General features: G+C 36.3%; 1 protein-coding gene across 7 annotated transcripts in view; it reads right to left on the reverse strand.

The window, feature by feature from the left end:
- AFF2 (ALF transcription elongation factor 2) overlaps window positions 1-26,226 on the reverse strand; it is a 383,765-nt gene that overhangs the window by 231,511 nt on the left and 126,028 nt on the right. For all 7 annotated transcript variants that reach the window (XM_087829415.1, XM_016203682.2, XM_087829414.1 and 4 more), the window contains one exon: window positions 24,987-25,847. In XM_087829415.1, the coding sequence (XP_087685541.1) occupies window positions 24,987-25,847 (861 nt within the window). The remainder of the gene's footprint in view (window positions 1-24,986; window positions 25,848-26,226) is intronic.

The following is a 26,226-nucleotide window of genomic DNA, read 5'->3' on the forward strand; positions in this document are numbered from 1 at the left end:
AATGTCCATACTACCCAAAGCAATCTATAGATTTAATGCAATCCAAATTAAAATATCAATGGTATATTTCACAGATCTAGAAGAAATATTCCAAAAAATTGAATGGAACAACAAAAAAATTATGCATAGCCTCAGCAATTTTGAGAAAGAAGAACAAATCTGGTGGTATCACAATCCTGGATATCAAACTATACAGCAAGGCCATTGTAATCAAAATGGCCTGGCACTGGCACAAGAACAGGCATATAGATCAATGGAACAGAACAGAAATCTCAGAAATTGATCCACATCAATATGTTTATTTAATACTTGACAGAGGAAGCAAGAGCATACATTGAAGTAAAGACCGTCTCTTCAATAAATGGTGTTGGGAAAATTGAACAGGTATGTGGAAAAAAATGAAACTAGACCACCAACTTACAGCATACACAAGAATAAACTCAAAATGATAAAATACTTAAACGTAAGATGTGAAACCACAAAAATCTTAGCAAAAAAGGTAGGCAGTAAAATCTCAAATATCACATGTAGCAGAATTTTCACCAATACATCTCCTATGGCAAGAGAAACAAGAAAAAATAAACAAATGGGATGATATTCAATTAAAAAACTTCTGCCTAACAAAAGAAACAATCATCAAAATGAAAAGGGAACCCACTGTATGGGAGAATATATTTGCCAATGATATGTTTGATAAGGGGTTAATTTCAAAAATATCTAAAGAATGCATACAGTTCAACAAAAAGAAGACAACCCAATTAAAAAATGGGCAAAGGATCTGAATAGACACTTCTCTAAAGAAGACATATAGATGGCCAAGAGACATATGAAAAGGTGCTCAAAGTCACTAATAACTAGAGAAATACAAATTAAAACAATAATTAAATGTCACCTCATACCTGTCAGAATATCTACCATCAATAAATCAACAAACAACATGTGCTGGCGAGGATGTGAAGAAAAGGGAATCCTAGTGCACTGCTAGTGGGAATGCAGACTGGTACAGCCACTATGGAAAATAGTATGGAATTTACTCAAAAAATTAAAAATGGAACTACCATTTGACTTACCTAGTGATCCCACTTCTAGGAATATATCCTAAGCAGCCCAAAACACCAATCAGAAAGAATATATGCACCCTTATGTTTATAGAGACACAATTTACAATAGTTAAGACCTGGAAACAGTCCAAGTGCCCATCAGTAGATGAGTGGATAAAAAAGCTGTGGGACATATACACCATGGAATACTATGCAGCTGTAAAAAGGAAAGATTTCTTACCTTTTGAGACAGCATGGATGGACCTGGACAGTATTATGCTAAGTGAAATAAGCCAGCCAGAGAAAGATAAATATCACATTATCTCACTTATAAGTGGAATCAAATGAACATAATAAACTGATGAACAAAAGAAGTCCAGAGACATGGAGGCATGAAACAGACTGACATATCTCAGAGGGGAGGGGGAAGAGATGAGGAGAGATAAACCAAAGAACTCATATACATATATGTATAACCAATGGACACAGACAGTAGTGTGGTGAAGGCCTGGGGTGGGGCAGAGGCAAGGAGAAGGAGGGTAAACGGGGGGGGGGAATTGGGGGACATCTGTAATACTGTCAACAATATTTTATTTTTTAAAGCATTGTGAGCAAAACAAAATAGTATGAATAATAGCATGGAGAAAGAAACGTGCCTGAGGAGTTTGGGGGTCAGTGAATGGCCCAGTATTATAGCTATAGAAGATATAGTGGAAAGACATAAAAACAAAACCCATAATTTCCAACTTTGTTGATTCATCTGGGTTAGTTACCTACCCTAGAATGATGACACCGTATAGTTAGAGAAGCTCTTTCAACTGACCTGGATCACAACCTTTACTTGGCCACAAAATCAAAGGATTTTGTTCAAATGGTGTATCAAAAAATTTGGTACATTAAAAATTGTATTATAAATTCACCCATAACATTGTTAATTTATTCACATTTTTAAAATACAAGTCCAAGTCACCCATAACATTGTTAATTTATTCACATTTTTAAAATACAAGTCTCTTCCCCCTCCCCTCTGAGAATGTCAGTCTGTTTCATGCCTCCATGTCCCTGGACTTCTTTTGTTCATCAGTTTATTATGTTCATTTGATTCCACTTATAAGTGAGATAATGTGATATTTATCTTTCTCTGGCTGGCTTATTTCACTTAGCATAATACTGTCCAGGTCCATCCATGCTGTCTCAAAAGGTAAGAAATCTTTCCTTTTTACAGATCACAGACCGGATTTCTACAACATACTTCTCACATAAACCACACTTATAATGAATGTATCCTCTAGTATTGCTTATTTGAGATTCTTGAAAGTGGATACACATTTATTTATTTATTTATTTATTTATTTATTTATTTATTTATTATTATTTTTAAATATATCTTTATTGATTTCAGAGAGAGGAAGGGAGAGGTAAAGAGAGAGGGGTAGAAACATCAATGATGAGAAAGTCATTGATCGGCTGCCTCCTGCATGCTCCCTACTGGGGATCGAGCCAGAAATCTGGGCCTGTGCCCTGACCAGGAATCAAATCACAATCTCCTGGATCCTAGGTCGATGCTCAACTGCTGAGCCTTGCCCAGGCGGGCTGGACTACAAATTTAAAGACACTTAAGGAGCAATCTGAGTGCAGAATCTTTTAGATTTTAATTATTTTTCTTTAATCATTAGTAGTCATCTCATCAACACCTATTTTGATTGCATTTTTTTAGTCAATTAAGCTTTATTGATGTAACAGGTTGAGACTTGTTGATATGTTGGGATGGGGTAAATATATTCTGCATGTGAGATAGAGATGATCTTTGAAGACCAGAGATTAGACTGTGGTAGAGAAAATAATGCCCCTCAAAAGATATCTCTATCCCTTATGCTAAATGAAATAAGCCAGTCAGAGAAAGACAAACTTACATGATCTAACTTATATGTGGAATCGAAAGAGCAAAATAAATTGATGAACAAAATAGGTCCAGAGACATGGAAGCATGGAACAGACTGACATATCTCAAAAGGAAGGGGCAGAGGGTTGGGAAGAGATTTACCAAAGAACTTATATGAAAATATGCATAACCCCTGGACACAGACAATATTACTGTGAAGGCCTGGGGTGGGGCAGGGGCCAGGTGGAGGAGGGCAAAGGGGGGAAAGTAGGGGACATCTGTAATACTGTCAACAAAAAAAGATGGCCATATCCCAATTCCTAGAACCTTTGAATGTCCTGGACTCTCCCAGGCTAAAATCACAAGAGTCCTCAAAAGTGGAAGAGGGAGGCAGAAGGGTCAGTGACAATGAAAGCAGAAGCAGAATAAGATATGTGAGGATGGAAGCAGAGATCAGATGGTACACTGCTTGCTTTGAAGATGGAGGAAGTTATAAGTCAAGGAATGCAGGTGGCCTCTGGAAGCTAAAAGAGACAACAAACAAAATGAAATAAATAAATAAAAAAGACAAGAACCAAAATTTCCCCTGAAGCCTCCAAAAGGAATGCAGCCCTGCTGGCACATTTATTTTAGCCCTGTAATTTCCATTTCAGATTTCTGACTGCAGATGTCTAAGAAAATTAATTTTTTTAATTTTAATTAATTTATTTTTTATTGTTGACACTATTACAGAAGTCCCCGTTCTCCATCCCCCTTTCCACACCTCCCCCCAGTCTCCTCCCACCTCCCCATCCCAGGCCTTCATCACATTGTGTCTGTGGGCTACACATACATGTTTTTTGGCTAATGTCTTCACCTTCCTTCATCCACACCACCTTCCCCTCCTCTCTGACCTCTATCAGTCTGCTCCATGTATCAATGCCTCTGGTTCGATTTTGTTTGTCAGTTTATTTTGTTCATTCAGTTCTACGTATGAGTAAGATAAGGTGATACTTGTCTTTCTCTGACTGGCTTATTTCACTTAGCATAATACTCTCCAGGTCCCTCCATGCTGTCTTAAAGGGTAAGAGATCCTTCTTTTTTACAGCGAGTAGTATTCCATGGTGTAAATGTCCCACAGCTTTTTTATCCACTCAACTACTGATGGGCACTTGGGCTATTTAATTTTTGTTGTTTTAAGCCACTATGCTTGTTATCATTTGTTACAGAAGAAATAGAAAATTAATATAAAAGAGTTTTTCTAAAACATTCAACTTCATTTTTTGGAAAAAATCTCCTTTCTTGACACTCATTTTTCTTTAGTTAATGCAATAGTGAATAAAATTACATAACTACAATACTAAGTACAACTGGCCTTAACAAGACTGGGGTACAAAGCAATAACTCCCTCTAGTCATACATTTATACTGGTGGGAGGTGAAGCAGCAGGTATACCTGAAAGTATATTTCCCACAGGGCTTAGAGAATATTATTTCATCCTACAAGGTCCTATTGGGCCAGAGGTAAGCTAAGGGAGATGCTATGGCATTTGGTGTTAAAGCAAAGGTTCTCCCCATTCTCTGTGTTGTTCTTTTTCTTGGGGGTGGGACAAAAATCTGCCATTTTTAAAATGTTTTAATTGATTTGAGAGAGAGAAGAAGGGAAGAGAGAGAGAAACTTGGATGTGAGAAACATCAATCAACTACCTCCTGCACGCCCCCTACTGGGGATCAATCCTGCAATCCAAGCATGTGCCCTGACACAGAATCTACCCAGTGACTTTTCATGCATAGGTCAACTCTCAACCACTGAGCCACACCAGTCAGGCGCTCTCTCTGTTCTTAAAAACACAAAATTGCCATATGACGCAAATATCCTTTGTGTAGTAAAGTGAATTTTTAAAATTATATATATATTTTTTCCCCCATTCAGATCATTGGAAATGTCTGGTGGTGTCAGAGAATGAGATCTAGCTTGGCTGTGCATATAAAGATGTACAGAGATGCAGGTTAAAGCTCACTTGAAAATATTTACAAGTCCTATTCCCTGGCCCTTAGAAGGAAATGGAGGTTGGCATCATTCCATCATTCTAAAATAATGTGGATGTTTCCTGGAGTTTGTTCTCATGGGATGTGGTTGAAGATGTGGCATTATAACACTGATGAGCCACAACTGAGGTGTTTGTTCAAGAAAGCATCGCTTATTCTTAAAAACAGGGATTTGTTTCTTTCTCTTGTGAAATGAGTCTTTTTTTTCCAAATCTTATTAAGATATTTACATTAGGAACCTACTATCTGGTCAAACAATGCCATGATGTGAGACTTAGCTCTTGTCTTATATTAGAAGGTGCTACTTTTAGGTAAAATCTACTGGTTAATGTGATGGCTTACCACTGGCTTTGCCCTGGCTTTTTCTGAGAGATCACCCAAGATATGATTTCTAACCAGAGCTACTTTATCTGGAGTACACTTTTTTAAAAGGAACAAATTAGTTCAAAGCATTATTACAGATGACTGTGTGAAATTCCCACATTCTTAGCAGTCTGAAAAATGTATAATTTATGTTTATGTATTCTTATTCAAAATGTTAGTTAACAGCCTGTAGGGACCCAGTAATAGGACCTTTTTTCTTTTTTATGTTTATTAGCTACATTAATGACTGTTTCTGTAATTCCACTGCAAAGACTTTCGTCAATGAATGTCAATTAATTCTGAAATTATTTTAAACAAAGGGTGATGAGAATAACCAATCAACCATGACAGTGTAAAGAGCAAGCAAGCTGCTGCAGCCTACATTTCCTGCATTATTTGCCTGTCTTGAGATTCTATATACATGTGTTACACTAGAATGTCATTATGTCAGACATAGATGGGGCACTGTCTCCAGTGGTACAGATTCCATCATGACCAGGTGTCAGCACCATGCAAATCCATAGCTTAGCTACCTGTCACCAGATGGGGTTTTATCATACAAATACTGCTTTTTGCTTAGTAGGCACTTAAAAGATATTTGTGAAGTTGAAATAAAGCTAGAAGTAAAACCTAGTCCACATAAATGGTAACTCAGAGGACAGGCTGGATGGTTCTTAATAATGGGCTTTATGATAACCCATTTAAAGTTCAAAACAGACATTCTATTTTCACATTTAAAAATGAAACATAAATTCTCAAAACCCTTATTAGAAATGATTAATCAAGTAATTTTCCTAAACCCGTTCATTATAATTACATGATAGTTGCAGTATAAATACAAAATGCTTATATTCATGTATCATTTTGGATTTAGAGAAGTGTAATATGCAAACACATCCCAGGTTATTTGAGCCCAACAAAGCCAATTTTTTCTTTTAAGATTGAAAATATTCAAACATTTTGCTCAAGAGTAGCTTTGAAACTTTATGAACTTCATTCCCCTCTCCTCTATATACCTGGCAAGATTAATGAACACTAGATTATATGCAATGGTCACTTCAAGCTTATAAAAAGTAGTGCCCTAGAGCACACACCCTTGATTTAAGGGTCATCTCCAGATAACAGAGCCTTCCTTATAATGCATCATCAGTAGGCTGGTCCTAGACAATTACACAGTGTTTTGGCCTTGGGTATTTCGTTCTTAAATAGAACTCTGCTTTTTTACTTTCATTTTTAAAGGGTGGCAGAGGAGAGGGACTTGAATTCAACATAAGTTTATACCAGATAACAATTTATTGCCAGGTGAGGCCAGAAATACTTATGCAATTGAAACAATGGATTCATTCCGGGCAATCCAATAACTTCCTCTCCTTTGGCAAATACCTGGACTTTGGTTCTCACATGAATACAAAACAATGAATTATGTCAATATATAGCAAATGATCACTTTTCTTCAAGTGGCTTGGTCCAGGAGGCCACAAAAAAGTACTGCATTGAGTCAATTGAAGAAGATACAAGGAAAAAATATATATCAGGCTAGTCCTCCAGAGAGGAATGGTAGAACTAAAAATAGGCATGAAAAGCCATAACCTAAACATCTACCACCATCAATGTAAAGACCAATTTCCATCAGATGCAATGAATATGAATAATTGTATAGATCCCTGCCCCTATTCCAGACAGAAAGGTTAATTCCTCCAACAGCTGGAAGAGTTGGCTGTTGACTGTTAGCAACCAAGATACCTTTCTGAGAATTGCCTAAGAGAGCCTCTCAAACAAAATTGCATCCACTTCCTTTGGACAGTCCACATCCAGTGACTAGTTGATGCAGAGGTTTAAAGGCCAGCCACTTGGATTCAATTCAAGAGAACTCTGAAGGGTTATATCAGATTCTTTAGTCTTTCATAAGTGTTGGTTCTAACTGCACCTCTCCAAAGCTTCCCGATAGAAATCTCCATCACAGAGTTGCCTTCCTGGGAAAACCAACCTATGATAGCATCACTATACATTGATAGCATCCTTTGTTTCTGCATACATGTAAAACATGACCAACATAATTAGCGCATGGTATGCATAAAGACTGAAGAATCAGAAGGACCATGGTGGTGAGTAGAATCACTGTTGTTTGCTTATAGATGGAACATGACATGTGCTGGGCAAAGTGGCATGTGATGACACTGAACATTTTGTCTTTCTGGCCAATTCTTACTCATAGTTTATGATTTAGCTCTTCACTCATATCCTCTGGGGAGCCATTCAGACTGTCTTAGGCTGAAATAGTTCTGAGTTAGTGGTTCCCAGTTCATATCTCTTTTATTTCATTCACTTATATTGTAATCATGCATCTCCCCTCTAGACTATGAGTTTCTTGGTATGAGAGATGGCACCTACCACAATATAAGATACACAGAAATATAATAAACCATTTGTTGAATAAATGACTGAAAGTTCAAAAATGCATTTACTTTTAAAGAATATGAATTCTGTATGTTTTATCTGCCAGGATGGTAGGCCTAAAATACATTTCCAGTATCTTTAAAGATAGTATGTTTCCAGTTCTCAGAACCCTCTGTATGAAGGTTCAGTGTGTTTTAAGTCATATTGATCCATTTGGAAGAGTATAACTTAACAAAGGGTTTTAGATCCTTTTTTTGTCAGTTTATAAATTAAATATCCATTGGAAATGGGGAATGTACTATTGCTGTGTCTGTATACTCAACAACAAAAGAGCTTCAAAACTATTCTAAACTTAATTTTACAGAATATTAGCTAAAGATTCATGAGGGCTTACCATATACTAGGTACTGCTCTAAGCACTCTACATTGAACCAACTTATTAAATCCCCACACCCTTTTGGGATAGGGTATATTATCATTCCTCTTTTGTAGATAAGATAGCCAAGGCTTACAGTTATAGTTATAGGTTGAATTGTGCCCACCCCCAAATTCATCATTATTGACATCCTAATCCCCAGTACATCAAAATGTGTCTATACCAGGTGAGGCAAACATAGATTTACAGGTGTTAGGACACAAGATGCAGAGTTTATTTTTGTATTATTAATTATTATATTATTTTCCATATGAGCAAGTGTAAACCTACTTTTGCCCCACTCTGTATTTGGAAATAAGGTCTTTAAAGAAGTAGTTAAAGTAAAATGTGGTTATTGGGGTGAGCTCTAAGCCAATATGACTTATAAGAAGAGGAGATTGGGATATAGGAGCCCTCAGAAGAAACCAACCCTGACAACACCTTGATCCTGAACTTCTAGCCCCCACAACTGTAAGGAAATACATTTCTGTTGTTTAAGCCACACAGTCTGTGGTACTTTTTTAATGGAAGCCCTATCAAAGTAATACAGACATAGAGTACCTTCCTAAAGTCACAGAGCCTATATGGAATTCAATTTCAGGCACTCTAGTTCTTGATTGCATGCTCTTAACCACTAAGCTCTACTGCGTCTCAACTGATGTGGTCATCCACAGTCCCTCTGAATGGTGAGGTGACTGGCAGAGGTCTAATCACTCTGATATGAAGAAAAAAGGCTGATTTGAGGGCTAGAAGACCAAAATCTTGGTCTTTGCCCCATCACTGGCACAACTCAGAGGAACTAAGGACATAGTTTTGATCACATAAGCCTGGTATTTTGCTATTGGACACATATTAAAAAGTTAAAATAGCTTTGTGTATTGAAAGCAAGGTAAAGGCCTTTGGGATCTGGCAGTAAAGTCAACATTACCAAAGGACATCCACTCACTTCTGATCTCCTGAACAGCTTATTGGCATTGCTGCTCAAGTAATCAGGTCAACTGAATCCATGAACTAGAAAAAGAAAAACTGTTGCACAAATCAGATGAGACATAATGCTCATCCGATATAATAAGGTGATGACCAAAGGGTTGAAGCTACAATTTCAGAGTAAATGAGGAAGATAGGACTTGATAATTGATAGGCAATAGAGCAGAAGGGAGTGGGAGGGAATCTTGAGGTGATTACAGGTTTCTGGGACTGATGGTAGTACCATTAACTGTTTAGCATTAGTTATGTTGAGTATGGGGTGCCTGTGGGAATTTCCAAGTACAGATGTTTAGAAAGCAGCTGCATATGTATACCTGATATCTAGTGCATAGCAGTTATTTGGTATACACATTGATGTTTAAACACATTGACACACCTCCCTACATCCTGTGTTCTGCCACAAAGGAAAAATATTGTATAGAAAGAAATCAGGAAGTTAGAAACACAAGATTCTTGTTCCACAGCAGGATTAAGTAGAATAGAAATCAAAGTCTTAAGGTAATGAGCTCTTATCTAAGTACCAATATCATCTTGAGCAAACTAAATATATAGAAAACTCTAAATCTCACCAATGAAATGGCATTTGAACTATGCCTTTCAACATTTTATTCTAGTATGAAAGGCACAATTAAATTTTCTGCTGCTAGTAAATTAACACAATGATATGCACCTAATTGACTTTAATTAAAAATAAGCCCGTCCGGGCGTGGCTCAGCGGTTGAAAGTCGACCTGCGATCCAGGCGATTGGGGTTCGATTCCCGGTCAGGGCACATGTCCAGATTGTGGGCTTGATCAATGACTCTCACATCATTGATGTTTCCCTCTCTCTCCCTCTCCTTTCCTCTCTCTGAAATCAATAAAGATATATTTAAAAATAAATAAATAAATAAATAAATAAATAAATAAATAAATAAATAAATAAATAAATAAACAGGCTACCACTACGAGAAAACTTTCCGATTTTTGCAATTTCTATGTTATTTTTTAAAATCTAAAAAATTCAGACACATCCCAAAATTGACAAAATTAAAGCTTTTAAAACAAGCTCATGACAGGATGTTTTTAAGTAGTTGAAACTGAAACTTGATATTTTGTTGTTTTTCTTAAATATGTTTTTACTGTTTTTTAGAGAGAGAAGGAAGAGGAAGACAGAGAAAAACATTGATGTGAGAGAGAAACATCAATCGGCTGCCTCCTACCTGTACCCCGACTGGGGACCAAGCCTGCAACCTAGTAATGTGCCCTGACAGGGAATCAAACTGGCAACCTTTCAGTGTATGGCACAATGATCAACTAACTGAGCCACACCAGTGGATATCCTGTGATATAGACATGGTGACTTATTTACTCCCTCCCAGTTCTGGTGAAATCAGCAATACATGTTTTCTTAAAACAAAATTGATAATTCTTATATCTGAATGTAGTCTAGAGATTCCCCTGGTCATAAACCACTGCTTGAGTAATAGGCTAAAGTATCTATACAGAACTCCTCACCTCTCTGTATTCCACAGATTCTTGTGTATTCATTTGATGAGGGCATACTTTAGTTTACCTGTCTATCTATCTATACCCCTCTTGTTTTAAAATACATATTTTTGTTTTTTAAGTGAGGGTGTTCAATCAGTACCTAATTAATTAATTAATGGTTCCATAGTACATGTAAAGATTAATAAGGCATAGACCCAGTTCTCCAATGAATTATCATCAAAATAGCATTAAAAGACATGCATGCAGGCTAAGTACCCCAATGGAAGGCAGCATTTGGTAAGTGCTATTAAGTATTGGAAAAAATGTACAGCATTCCAGGAGTGGGAACACTTCCAGAGAAGAGGAAGAAATGAATACTTTCTGGAGGGTTTACTGTACATGTGTTATTCTCATCCCTAGTTGAGGAAACTGATGTTTAGAGAGGCTAAGTCACTTTTCTAAAGGTTCCTAGTGCCTGTTGCAATGGTTCATTCATGCCCCCCCTTTTTTTTAAGTGTTGACTCAATAATAACTTATATGGTCATGTAAGCCATAATCTCTCAATATAGGTCATGGCTGCTGTGAATATTTTTACGAGAGTTTGAAGAAATGCTGGTGTAAATTGTGGCATCTCTCTCTTCTTGGGCCTTTTATTCATCACGTGTAAAATAAGACCAATGATTATACCTCATGCCTCAATTTATGGATTGCTTTAAATATGTATGAATTTGTCAGAAATTTGTGAGAATGGAAACCATTACAGAAACCCAACATTTTATTGCTTTTATTAGATTTTGCTTAAAATCACAGACTAGAAAATGTCCACTGCCAATATATTACTGAATTCCATGTAGGCAATTTCTGAAATTGAAAAATGCATAGGCCTTTGGCTTCATGTCTCCAGAGAGGAAAATGAAAGTACATAATGAAAGTGTGTGTGTGTATGTCAGAGAGGGAGAGGGAATGAGGGAGGGGGGAGAGAGAGAGAGGAAAGGAGAGAGAGAGAGACATGTGCAAGGTGTTGGGGGGGGATAATAGTTTTTCACCTGGGCACATTCTATATTAAAGTTCTGAAGTTTACAAAGCAGTAATTTTAAAAATGAAGACAAAGGGATATTTTGGTAGGGGGCTGGGAGGGAGTTATGCAGGAAAAGGAAAATATTTGGCAAGTTTGAGCATTAAATTCCAAAACCCTTATATATACATGAATATAAACTCTAAAATGGTTCATATCTACAATGGTATTTCACCAGAATTCTTATTATTGATTAAATAAAAGAACAGGTATTTGACCATAGGATTTTATTCTCTTATTATAGAGTTTGGACCTTTCATTTAGATATTCATAATTCTGAAGACCTTGTACAATATTAAAACATTTCAAACCCATAGGAAAATAACATCACCATTGTGCTAATTTGCCAGGAATAAAACCTTAAAAGCTCTATGCAAATACTTTAGATGACCCAGAATATTCATTTGGCATTATCCAATAATTCCTGCAACAGGGCAGGGAAAACTCACTTGGTTGAAATGTTTCTGGTTTTGTTTAAACAATGCAATAATTAACTAATGTGTAAAGCTAATTATTAAATTACTTGTAGCCTCTGGTCACTATTCTTCCATTCCCCCACCCCCATGGAATCACTGCCTAGGACTGTGGTTCAGAGTAAATTGATTCACTTCAAATTTGACTCTACGGTGGGATTTAACACATTAATTTGAATTTAAGCACCTACAGAAATATCTTTAGTTAGAAACGTCTAACCTGGAATCCTGTTCTAAACTATGCTACTTATATCAGAAAATTTATTCTCTCTCCTTATACACTACAAAAGCTTTTCAACAAGTAAACACTTATTTCTACTTGGCCATTGGAGCCTAAGAACTGCTTTGGTTTCTAAACATATACAATATAAATAATGCCCATGGAAAAATAAGTTATAACTACCTTTTGAGTTTATTGTACAACAATGTGCAGTTGTAATAACCTGATTTTTACTCCACCAAATAATTACAATTGCATTTCTCAATTTAGCTGCTAGGGTACTTACTCTGTAAATTGGTACTTGCTTACTGAACTTCACTTTCAAATTTAGGAGCTCTGCTCTTTCATTTAAAATATCAAATAGGTGCATAGGTGGCCAGGTATATATTTGTTCTAAGTCCCTAAGTGCTCTTTTGACTGGTTACAGGAATTTGTACTCTGAGTAGAGGGCCCAGGTTAGGAAATTGGACTCTGCCTCATTAACAATGCCCTTACATGTGATCCCTTTATCAATCAAACTTGATATATTACCTTTTTAAAAAATGTTTTATAGAAATGTATTACATTTCTCAGCAAATGCTACTTCAGCTCACATATAGCACTGAAGGAATATGCTGCATTTGAAGCTAAATATAAAAATGTAAAGACCAACCAAAAACTTCCTTCAAAATCAAAACTGTTGGATATTGCTGAATTCAAAGAAGTCTGAGTTCTAAGGGTTGAGTCTAAAACAAAAGTCTTCTAATTAGTAAAGTCCAATTATATTCATTAATTATTTTATAACAATAATGATCCTGTTCATTCAAAATAGCCACCATCACTTCCTCTCCAAAGACAATGCTTTTAAATTGTCAATGTCTTTAAGATCTAGATTGTACGTTAGTCTATCTTCATTTAAAATGTAAAGAATAGGCTCTCAAACAGGGCAACTTCTGGGCATTTAGGTATGAGTGAAATTAAACTAATGTATAGCAGGCACGCATTCATCTTAATTAAGAAAAGTCAACAGAAAGCAAGTTTCAATTGTACAATGTCTCATTAAAAGAAAGGTTCTGAATATTTCCTCAAGTCTCAAAAGCCAACAAAAGTCAGTGATCCCCCCAAAGTAGTCTTCTGAGAGGCAACAAGTCAACTAAAAGTATCTTACCACTCAGGAAGAGCTCTAGTCTACACCTTGATCAAGAATAGGCACAGTATTGGGGGCTGTTGTTTTGTCAAGAGAAAGGTTGAGTAGAAGAAGAATCAGGTATGGAAACCTTATAAACAAGAAGTGCAATTACAACTTATCAATGAGAGGGGAGAAATAGGCCTTGAATATAAAACCTATGTTTGAAAAGACAAATCTGCCACCTAAAACCAACATGAATGAAATTAACATAGCAGTAATCCAGTACCACTGCAGACCCTCCCACCCAGAAGAAAGCACAATAGAAAAGGGCAATTTTACACGTGCAATCTTGAAGAGATAACATCCAAAATTGGAGCTCAAAACAAGACCTTGCTGTTCTCTAGACCTTACATTTTGCATCTTTCTTGGAGGAGCACGGTGGTCTGGCAGTCCTTTCTTTCCCATGTAACCTGTGAAACTCAGGTTCACAGGACACTTGGAAGGGGGCCTTTGGCACTTCCATTCAAATGGTTGTAGATGTCAGGAACAAGCTTAGCCCACCTGGTGTGTGTGTTAAAAGTACTTTCAAATAATTGCTTATTTTGTTTTGGAGAAAATAACTGCAAAGCAATGAAAAGCTGAATGGAAATGCTTTTGTTTGTATAATGAATATTTATTCTACCAGTTTTCTTAAAATTAGGATTACATATGTTTAAGTTCTACAATCAAAAGTCTCACAGAGCCTGGCTGGGTGTGGCTCAGTGGTTGAGCATAGACATAGGATCCAAGCAATCGAGGTTCAATTCCCAGTTAGGGCACATGACAGTGTTGCAAGCTTGATCCCCAATAAGGGGTGTGCAGGAGGCAGCTGATCAATGACCCCCTCATCATTGATGTTTCCATCCATCTCTCTCTCTCTCTCCCACTCCCTTCCTCTCTCCGAAATCAATAAAGATATTTAAAAAAATAAATAAAAAGCAACAACCAAAAACTAGTTTCTAATTAATTGATATAATAAACAAAATAAGCACCTTCATATTTATATTTGAAATCAAGACTCACATAAATGTCACTGAGAATCTTCAAATAAGCTAAAATAATTGATTCCTTCCATTTTTCAAGATTTTTTTCCAAATACTACATAAATGAATAATTAAAGAGGCAATTTGAAATAAATATGGCTTATTCAAAACAGGAAACATGACACTATTGTTTCTGGCTCTAAGTATTATATCTACTTGATTTATGAAGATGCAATTTTTAATATTCTATTAAAGAAATCTTTTTTCTGTTATACAACTTTTTCTTTACTGCCATATTTCCATTAAAAAATAACTAATATTTTCTCAGCTTTGATCAAGTACAGTTTTTTCTTGTTTTATTATACATCTTTGTTCTGCATATTGTCATATGGTTTGGAAAGAAATACTTTATGACTATCTATGAAAATCATACAATGAATTATAACACAATAAAATCCACAAATTAAATCTAATATTTCATCAGTAATTTATTTTCCACCCAATACAAATTTTAACATTCTAAGCATTGTTATATCATGGATATTTTAAGCATCAGTTTTGACTACTTCCATTTAAGAGTTGTACCAGTGCTGAAACAAATGCAGAGAATGCCTTTTATATTTGTTTTGTGTGTATAGAAGGTATTGACACTCACTCTTTATCTTCCCAAACTCTAAAGCCTAATTTCAGGAAGATTCAATCACACACTACAGCTGTAAATTCCTTTTCCTCACATGGCTAATATATTTGCTAGAACATCCCAACTAAGTAACTTTTATCTGTATCTGTATCTGTATCTTTGAATTGTGGAAAGTGGCCAAGTTACATGTAGCACTTTACTATTTTTGATACAAGCACTCTCAGATAAAGGCCCAATCTTTAGCTTTAATGTCTTTCCCATTCTTGAATCAGTAATGTAGCCTAATAGAAGCCTAATACATATCTGTTAAGCTACCTGGACTGGTTGGCTTTCCTTAATCCTTCCAGCATCTAGATTCTGTAATTCTATACATTATACCACTGTTCTTAAGGATGCTGATTACTTTTTTTCCTTTTAAATTAATGTCCAAAGTTACAAGTCTAGAGTTCAAGGCTTAAGTCTGTTAATACCTGGGTTCTATGTCCTCTAATTGTAAAAAATGAGGTTCTCAATTCCCAAAGCTCTGTGTTTAGAATACTTTCAAAATAAATAGGTACATAGGAGTTACAGAGAGATTTTCAAACTAAAGAGGAGTGAATAAGTACAAGTAAGTACATTATGATTAATTTTCCTATATTTGAAAAATACAATTTCAATTTTAGTAACTATGGAGTGCAAAAATGTTATAAGCTCAACTCTATTCTTTCCTCCTGCTTCCATTACCAGAAATTTGTGACCTTAACTGAAACACAATGACCATGTACAACAAATAAAGGCAAGGAGCAGAGTTAAGTAAGCACATTTCCAGTTGAATTTCTCTTGAAATGATAGTTGTAGACTTTGCTATGATCCTGATTTTTTCCCTTTAGACTCAATGTCTACATATGGAATGTGCTTACTTAGAGAGGAGAGTTGGGGTAACCTTCTATTCGACACTGTCCTCCTCCTCTCATGATATCATCTTCAGTGAGAAATTGCATCCTTTGATTTTGGTGGACATGAAGTATGGTTATTGTGACTATCTAAATTGTTACCTCATTTGACTTCCAAAAATTACAAAATACAAAGCATAATTTAATATACATCATAGCTTCCACTTCTGTGATTTCTAAGAAAGTACTCATCATATTTGCCATGTTCTGTAAAGTACTATAAAATATTTCCAATTTAAGATATTAATTTTTAAGTAGTGAACCAAAATGGCCATTTATAGGGAATAAATCCTTCATTGAAGCCTAAGAGAATAATGTTTTCTTTTGTACAAACCTTTGCACAATCAGCCCAAGTGCTCATCAGTAGATGAGTGGATAAAACAGCTATGGTACATTTACACCATGGAATACTATTCAGCCACAAAAAAGAATGAAATCTTACCCTTTGCAACCACATGTATAAACCTGGAAAGTATTATGCTAAGTGAAATAAAGCAATGAGAGAAAGACAAATATCACATGATCTGACTTACATGTAGAATCTAATGAACAAAATAAACAAGCAAAATAGGAACAGACTCATATATACAGAGAATAGACTGACAGATGTCAGAGGTCATGGGGGTGGTGGAGCTGGGTGGAAAAGGTGAAGGGATTGAGCAAAAAGTATACTCATAGACACATAACAGTATGTTGATTATCACAGGGAAAGCAGGGGAGGGGGAGGGAGAAGAGGGTAAAGGGGGGGTAAATTTTGATGGAGGGAGGCTTGAGTTGGGGTGGTGAACACACAAAACAATATATAGATTACGTATTATAAAACTGTATGCCAGAAACCTATATGCTTTTAGTAACCAATATCACCCCAATAAATTCAATAAACAAAAAAAATCAGTGTGCAAACATTAAGAAAGTATCATGACATTCAAAGCCTGTAATATGACAGCATGAGAATAAAAGAGATAAAAGAAGAAACCTGTTTTGTAAAGATTTCATTGTCAAATAAAATAATCTTGGGTAATGGAGTCATCATAGACCTCAGAGTCATTTTTGATCCTGTTTGTTGTCTTCCTCTGAATGGTCCATGTAGTTAATCAATGGGGTTTTATAGGTATTCTCATGTAATTGACCTTTCCAAGAATGCATATGATAAAACTTTATGTTTAGAACATTAAAATTCATAGTATCAAACTCAATGCCAACAACTCAAAATGTTACACTTTTCTATATTTGTCTAAATGTTGCACTTAAATATGCAACAAGACCATTTTCTTCTTTTAATCATTTTTTATTTTTCAATTACAGTTGAGGTACAATATTATATTAGTTTCAGCTGTACACCCCTGAATTTCCTCCCCTCTCTACTCAAAACCAAATGTTTTTGCTGTCTGAAGCTTTGTCTAGATATAGCACACAGGTCAGCACACTAAGATTTTCCATGTCAAATCAAGCACAGTATTTATATATAAAGTTTTATTGGCACACAGCCATGCCCATTTTTTTAAGCATTATCTGTGGCTGTTTTCACATTATAATGGCAGAATTTAGTACTTTCCACAAACTGTATGGCCCACAAAACAGGAAATATTTACTATGCTAAAAGATTTTTAAATATTAGTTTTGTACAATTGTGCTTAAACAGCCTGTCCATTCTGTACTAAACCTGAGAGTTGTAAGATGGGGAAGTCACCTCCCTCCTGTGGACTAGCTTGCTGTTTTCACAATGAACACTGACTGGTCTCTCACCATTCCAAGTCTGGGAGATGTAAAGTATGATCCTTCTCATAGTGGACTGAATAATGTCCCCTCAAAATTCATGTCTCCCCAGAGCCTCAGAATGTAACTTTATGTGGAAAGATGATCTGATGCCCTTATAAAGGAGAAGACAAAAACCTTCACAGTAATTTTCTGAGTAGAATTCTATGGATTATCTGTATTATTTTGTTTTAGATACAGGGAGACTCAAACATTTAGTACCTGAATAAAAGCTAGGGATGCTGCCTGCTCTTTGTGAATTACTGTTGCAATTTGATCATCTGAAGTTTTTAAACTTAATGTACTCATTCACATCTAAGGTTTATCTTGAATATGGTTGTGCTTCAGTTACAGAAATCCAGAATTTAGCTATGCTGTCTGAAAATTCTGCTAAAGTCATCCTACCAAATAGACAAAAAACTCAGAAACTTTATGAACCAAGAAAAGGTCCTCTAACAAGTTCTGTCATATGTTACTCATTTAGGAATATTGCAAAAACACTGCTTCTCACCATATTTGTAAATGAAAAACACATGACTATAACCTGTAATACCATAAGAAAAATTGCTCTTTTGGTATGTTTGACCCCCGGACTTTTGAAATATGAACCCAGCAAGGGAATTTGAACTTAAACTGGATTCAGCTCATTAATTCTCTTGTCCCTTGTGTGCCAGTAGAGAAGCTACTTTTAGAAAATTAACCCCCTACATATACAGTAGCATACTTTATACCAAATGTTATCATGGAAATTGCACTAATGACCTGGGTTTTAGTCCCAGCACAGCCACATGCTGGCTGTGTGACTTTAGGAAAGTTCCATTTAGTCTCTCTGACACTATATTTCAACATTTGTGAAAAAGGAATGATAATCCCAGACCCTGTAAAATCAGGTCAAAATAAGATGGCTGGGGGAAGGGAGAAGTGGAGAGATGTTAGTCAAAGAGTGTAATTTTAGTTATGCAGGATGAATAAATTCTGGAGAGCTAATATGCAGAAATGTGACTGTAGTTAACAATACTGTAATGTATACTTGAAATTTGCTTAGAGTATATTTAAGTGTTGTTAGCACACATACAAAATATGATAGCTATATGAGGTGATAGATATGTTAATTAGTTTGATTGTGGAGATAATTTCCCAATGTCTATGTATGTCAAAACATAAAGTTGTACTCCTTGAACATACTCACTTGTTATTTGTTAATTATACCTCAGTAAACCTAATGTATGTGAAAGCACTTATAAACTATAAAGCATAAAGGTGATAGGATTTTGTTACTGTCACATATATTATAAACTCTGTTTGGTAAACAAAGCATAGCACTTTTTTAAAAGATAGTTAAGTAAAGATTATTTGCTTTTACAGCAATTTAAAAGAACTGAAGAAACACAATAGCCATAAAGACATTTACAACTTCTCCCTAAAGCCCTTGGCATTCACTATTTGGGTTGAATCAATATGGTTATCTACCTGTCAATTTTTCTTATTCTTTAATGCAAAATTGTGTGCAGTCTATTTTGTATGACTGGCTCAGAATGTATTAAGCTAATCGATATATCCAGTGATATAATAGGATGATTTGGAACACACTTAACAAAAGCTTATCACTTTATTGCATACGATTCTGTCAAAATATTTTCCTAAAAGTAATCTTAAAATAGAAGTTCTCTGTCTTTTCATTATGTTAGTAGGTGGTGACAAAAGGATTAGAAGGCTTTCTCCTAAGTTCACAGCTCAGTATTTTCCAATGAAATGCTATATATCTTTATGATCTTTTAAAAAATGAGTTTAAATATAATAACACTCCAGGTTGAATTGATATCCAATCCCAAAAGATGATCTAATTCTAGTTTTCCCATATTTAATTAGTCTTAAAACTTCCCAGCTGTTGTAAAGAGTTGTAGCCAGAGGTATACAGGCCAGGCTGATATCCTTTCATGCTCTTCTAACGCCCATACTCTTGGAAGGGTATGAGTGAGGGAGGCAATGGCTGAAGTTACTTTACAAACAATGTGGGTTTGGGCTTAATCACAAAGGAGAAGAACACTCAGAGATTTAAAGCTGGAAGAAACCTCACTGATGAACTAGTCTAAACTCCCCATGTAACAAGAAGCCTAGAGAGGTAAAATCTCTCAAGTTCACAAAGCAAGTTCTGATCAGAAGTGGAACTCACATCTCAGTAGAAATCATCCAAACTATGCTTTGTAATTACTACAAAACACATTCCCTCACATAAGATTTATTTTAAGCTATCTCATTAAGAATCACTAAAATTATTAATAGTGATGTTTTAAAACATATCATTCATGGTGACTTAAATTTGCATAATATGAGAATTAAAGGGCTTTTTTACAGGATAAAAATAAATCAATTTTTTAGCTTCTTTCCAACCCCAAAATGTTAAAAGTGACATGGGATTTAAAAAGCACAGCACATCAAGACAGTTGCACTGAAACCAAATAGTCTAATTCATTTGAAAAAATGAAATGTTTAAATAGCAAGAATCACTTACATACAGCCTTAAAAATAAATGAAAAGAAACGCACCCATACACACAAGCAAAAGAATTAGTGATAGCAATTTGTTGGAGGTTTCCTAAGTCACCACCCATGAAGCCATTGAGAAAATGAAGTTTCAAGTTCAGCATCACAATCTGGCTGCCAGATTGCCTGGGCAATCATGACGTTTTTAATACTCTGGCTTTGGAGCCTTATTGCACTTTGGTCCTACAAACATACAGCTGCAGACAAACTGGCTTGTCCTCAGAATATACCTTGCACGTTTTCACCTCCCATCACTAATATGCACACAAATGAATTGCCCTCCAGATTCCTTTCACCTTATTGTAATTCCACCCAGTTTTCAAGGTCAAGTTCAAAATCTCTCCCATTATTTTTCTGTAAAACCTTCTGGGGTTATTCCTATGCATCATGTCTGGTGAAACAGCCCTACGATTATGAGGACGGTCTCTGCCATGCCTCCCAAGACACTTTTCATAATCACCAAAATGTGGCAACCTTAATTGAATCCTCTCCTAGCATCTCTGACCTCTCTGGATCCCACACTTTTATGGAATAAATGCTAAGGTCAAGATCTTTAATGGTGCCCTAGAACTATGAGGACTTTCAGAGGTATCACCATTCATTTCCAATGGGGTGAGAATTAGATGAGTTATAGCCTTAGACTGGATACGGTTTCCATAGGACATAAAACAAAACAGGCACAGTCACAAACATGTGAGCAAGAACTTTTCAGCTGCTTGACAAAATTATTCACTAAAATAACCTAAAGCCAAATCCCATCATTCATATCAGTTCCAATAAACTTTTCTAAGAGACTCCTAGTTTTGAAGCAACTGGAGCCTCAGAGAGTCTTAGGTCACAGCCAAAGAGCAGCTTGTAAGCAAATGAACCTTTACGGTGATGACACCGCACATGTTAGTATTGTACTCATGAAAGCTATTGACTTAGGATGGAGACACTTAATACATGTCATTGATTCTTTCATTTGCATGCAATTATTTACTCCTCAAGCAATACTAGTAACAAATTGCACCAAATTCACTTCCTAATAAAATACTATCTGCAAGCAACTCTCAGTTTCCACTTGCTGTATAAATAGGTTTTTTACTGTATTCAAATGTAGTTCCCAGAAAATTCTTCTAAACCCAACTGTAGAATACATCAGTCTATTTTTGGTTGCCGGTAATGTTAATAAATTTTGTGACATTAAGTCTTTACACAAACAAATTATTTGTTTAAAAACCATGCTTCAGTTGAAAAACTGACCTATTGCAATAAAGTTGGTTAGACTTCTAGTATCCTTAGTATCAAAGCAGGAAAAGGTTTCAGTGATAGGCTATCATTAAAATTTCTCCACTATACACACAAGCATAGACACATAAACAAACATGGGTGCACACAGTTGCACATTTCATTTTAATAAGTTTATGTTCTCACAGTTCACAAATATAATCATATTTGTTTATTTGTATATCTTAGAATACTGTTTCCTAGTCATTCACTCCCAATCCCCCTAAATGCATTTCACTAACACACATGTCAGCCTCCTGTCACTAGAGCCAGGGTAAGAGTAAGGAATGCTCAAAGAAATCTTGTGATTACTCTATGGACAGGTCTTTTAGTAATAAAGTAATGCTACCACTCATCAAAGATGGTTACTTTGACTAGGGAACCCAGAACCCAATGCCTATAACTCTTGGCACCAGGGACTGGGGCTGAATTCTAATGCTAAGTACTTTTGAAAAGTGCATCAGAATATAATAGGGAGAATTTCCAGACTTGATTAGAGTTTTAGCCACATAAATTCCATTAGGTTCAAAGCTTCATAACGCTCCACCCTGTCTATAGTTATGCTCATGTTTTGATCCACACCTTTCTGAGCTCTTTGTTAGGCTATCTAACCTCTTACTTCTTTCCTCGTATTTTTGGCTTTCATGTTACCCCTGGAGTCTGTTTATTCTCCTGACTTTAGGGCACTAAGCTTCTCTACCCCTCTTTTAAATCCTTCCTTGAGACCTGTATTTTAAAATAAGTACTTCCTTCACTGATCTTTTATGATTACTTTATTACACCTGGCCCGTTTTCCTATATGGCTCTACCAAAATCTATTTGTACTGTCCATCACCGAAGGCTGCGAGCAGTGCACATAGACTGCTTCTTGAATCATCTGCAGAGTTGATGACAGCTCAGACTCTCTTTGGAAATGTAACTCTCAATGGTGTGCCAGAGCATTGAGCAAAAACATAAAGTCACTTCTGAATCTGGGTCAGCCATGCTGTAAATGTATAAGAGAGAGGATTACAACAGAGCAGATCTCACTGACACAGTGACCTGTCACTCCACTAATGAGGTATGGACAGGGGCTGACAGACCTCTTGTTCGGCCAGTGGTACTTGCAGACCAGTTCTGAATGATGGCACTGCCATATAAGGAGGGAACAACAAAAGACACCAATGAAAGAACAGGGACAAAAACTACATCCCAGCGTCCCATTACATTCCTTTTTCAAAGCATATTTCTTTTTGGTTTATAAGTATTATAATGTTATTAAGTCATCCAGTGGAAATTGGGATTCAGGTTTCCAAATGACTGTTTAAAAGCAGAGTAGAATAAGGCACAGGAAGACAGAGTACAGTTAAAGAAATAAAATTGAGAATGGATTTTCTAGCAATTGTTTACCTTTGTTCACATTATTTGATTAACATTGTAGCTTAGAAAATGTAATCAAGTAACCGTTTTTGAAATGTATTCATTCAACAATATTTATTGAGAATATACTATGTGCCAGGCATTTGCTAGGCACTTGGGATACAGAGAAGAATGAGATATTCCTTGCTCTCTAGGAGCTCACAGCCTAGTAGCAGAGATAGACACATAAACAAGTAACTATAATACAATGAAAAAAGTACCTGTCAAGGTGTATACAAGGTGCTAAAGGAGCCCAGAAGAAAGTTTGTAATTAAGCCTGATGAAATCAAGGAAGTTTTCACAGAGAATGTGGCAACTGAGTAGACTTGAAGGAGAAACAGGATTTCACCAGGAAAAAAAAAGGGAGGGTAGGGAAAGACATTGTATGCTGAAGAAACAGTACGCACAAAAACAAGGAAGTGTGATAAAGCATGCTATAATAGGAAACCACATGTGGTTCCATATGTCTGGGATTTCATCTGTGTATGAACAATGGTAAAATATGAAGTCAGAAAGGGAGAATGAAATCAGAGAGTGAAGAGCTTTGTATGCAGGACTAAGAAATCTGGACTTTTTCCTGTAAGCCATAAGACATTGAAGAATACAAAACAGGGAGTGACATAACCAGATCTGCCCATTAGATCAGCCTGCATGGAGGATGGTTTGGAAGAAAGGTGAGAATACAGGGAGGGAGACCTGGTATCAGGGGCTATCACAGCAGTCCAGGTGAGAGATGTTAATGGGCACTTCAAAGGCAGTGAGGGTGAAGAGGTGAAAGATTGGGGAGATACTTAGGAGGAAGCTTGACAAGACTTGAATTATGATACAAAAATCAAACCTTCCTCAGAAATGAAACAATAAAACATGCATTCATAAAATACAACCAACAGCTCCAGTCCTCCTTTCCTTTGTGTTCTCATAATCCTCCAAAATCACAGCATCTGCTGAGTATGAATAAAGGAAGAAAAGCCAGAGGACACATATGGTCAGACTTCTCTAATTTAGACACCACTAAATTGGAATCTGCAACAATATAGACTGTCTGTGACTCTTATTAAGAATTTTAACCTACTTTCTTCCTCCATGCCTTTTCAAGCTTCTAGTCACCAGTAACAGGAATCCAATCTAAAAGCAGCGGCTTCATTGAATCAAGCACTTGAGGTACAGTAGGCAGCAGCTTACATGATGGTATCTGAGGGGCACCTAATATATGTCCACTACCCAGGGGCCACAAGGCCTGAGATCCAATCATTAGCAATTCATTCCTTTAGGAGAGGCTTTGCTCCCTCAGGACTTCTCCTTTACAAGGCAATAATTCCTGAGATGGGTAGGGCATTTAGTCATTCTAAACCCAGTGGAATTCTGGTTGAGCATAATGCCTTTGATTTTCATAGAAGGGCTCAAGGTAGTGATGCAAAAGGAAAGACTGAGGAATGTAGAAGATGACAATAAGGTCTTACTAAGGAGTAGCCCTGCAAGCACTCGAGAAGCTAAGATTCTTAAAGAATACCTTCCACTTCAGGTTCCAGCAAACCGCACTTGTACATTCTGTACCTTAAGTAACTTCTGTGTTTTGTTTATGATATGCTATTGGTTAGTCAGGCCTATGGTGACCCACAGTCTTTTCATGGGCCTCATACTGCTTATGACCAATTAAAATATCCAGTGGTGTTATTAAATTTGTACATACTATTGCAAATGTATTGTCTGAAACTACTTTATAATTCCAACCTTTCATTCACTCAGACTGACCTTGTCTTTCGTCATTCCAAGTTATAGAGATTTTACTGTGTTTGCAGAGTGTTAATCAGTCAAATCACAAGTGACAGATCAAGACTCAGACTCTGACCTTGAAGACTCTCATTTATGGCTGGAGAAGGTAAATAACAGCTATCTGTGAATACTTGATTGTAGAGGTTATCACAGTGAATTAAAAAAACACACAACAAAACAAAACTTTAAAATTACTTACTTCACTTGTTTGGAGAATCGTGAACTTTGGCAGTTTAGTCTTTGAACTGGATGTGCTGGGTTTTCCATCCAAGAGTGATCCAAATGCCAGATTCCCAAAGCTGTTCTCAAATTCAATTGAAGGTTTCAGTGTTGGAGAGACTTCTGGTGTCTGGTCCTGGCCATCCATAGGTCTGACATACGCAGTTGGTTTTTGCTGCCCCATGCTTGTTTTACAGTAAAGCCCTGGTGGGAAGTTTTGAACTGAAAGGCCACCGCTAGGAGCCAATAAAGAGGAGGCAAGTAAGGGAGACCCAGGCACTTGCACTGTAAATTCAGATGCTTCTGGTGAGTTGGTTTGAAAGATTTCTTTGAATGTATCACCTCCACTGGACTTGAGATAACTGTCTTCTTTTACTGGTGGGTTTGATTCCTCAAGTGCTCCAACTTGAGGCTGCTCAGCTGGATAAACAAAGAAGTCTTCCAGTCTAGCTTGGGGCTGGTCCTGTATAGATGGCTGCATCTTGTTTGGCTGATTACTGGCCTGGCTGGCTGGTACAATGCTAGTGTTATGGCTATCTCGTGGCCAGTCAGGTTTGGATTTCCTGTTGCTATGTATTAGAGTTGAATTCAGTATCACAACAGAAGGTGGAGGGATTGGTGCTGAGGGGTGAGTATTATCCTGGTGAGGTGGGATCATTCGGTCCTTTTGTTCTGGGAAAAAGCTTGGTTCATTTTTGTTGATGGGAGTCTGGGGTATGGAATTCTTTGGGATTCCCACTAGATGATTCTGATTAGAATGGTTAGTTAACAAATCCTTCATTTCATCATAGTTTCCCAGTGTGCTCTGGACTCTGTTGGCAAGTGCATCACCTTTGTTTGTCTAAAATAACAAAAAGATGGGGGTGGGAGGAGAGAGAATGAATAGGTTTGTGTTTTGTAATGTTAATGTTTCAAACAGATGTTCTAAGTAGACTAGCATATAGAGTTATATAAAATTCTTATGGTGCTATTCATACTTTTCATGTGCTATGTAAGAAAAAAAATCAATAACACTATTGAAATAGTCTCTTGAAATGAACTGTGTGATTAATATTTGTATACTCCTGGCCTGTCCTTAAACATGTTCATTGGGAGAAAGTTTTAAATTATGTTGTTTATGAATTTTATTAGCAAAATAACTTACTTTATATCAGTTGAGCCGAACTGTTACATTCTACATTGTCATTAAAAACTTCTGCTTACTGATCATTGGAATTATA

The sequence above is a fragment of the Miniopterus natalensis genome, chromosome X, assembly GCF_054644295.1.
Source record: "Miniopterus natalensis isolate mMinNat1 chromosome X, mMinNat1.hap1, whole genome shotgun sequence".
In the NCBI taxonomy this organism is placed as follows: Eukaryota; Metazoa; Chordata; class Mammalia; order Chiroptera; family Miniopteridae; genus Miniopterus; species Miniopterus natalensis.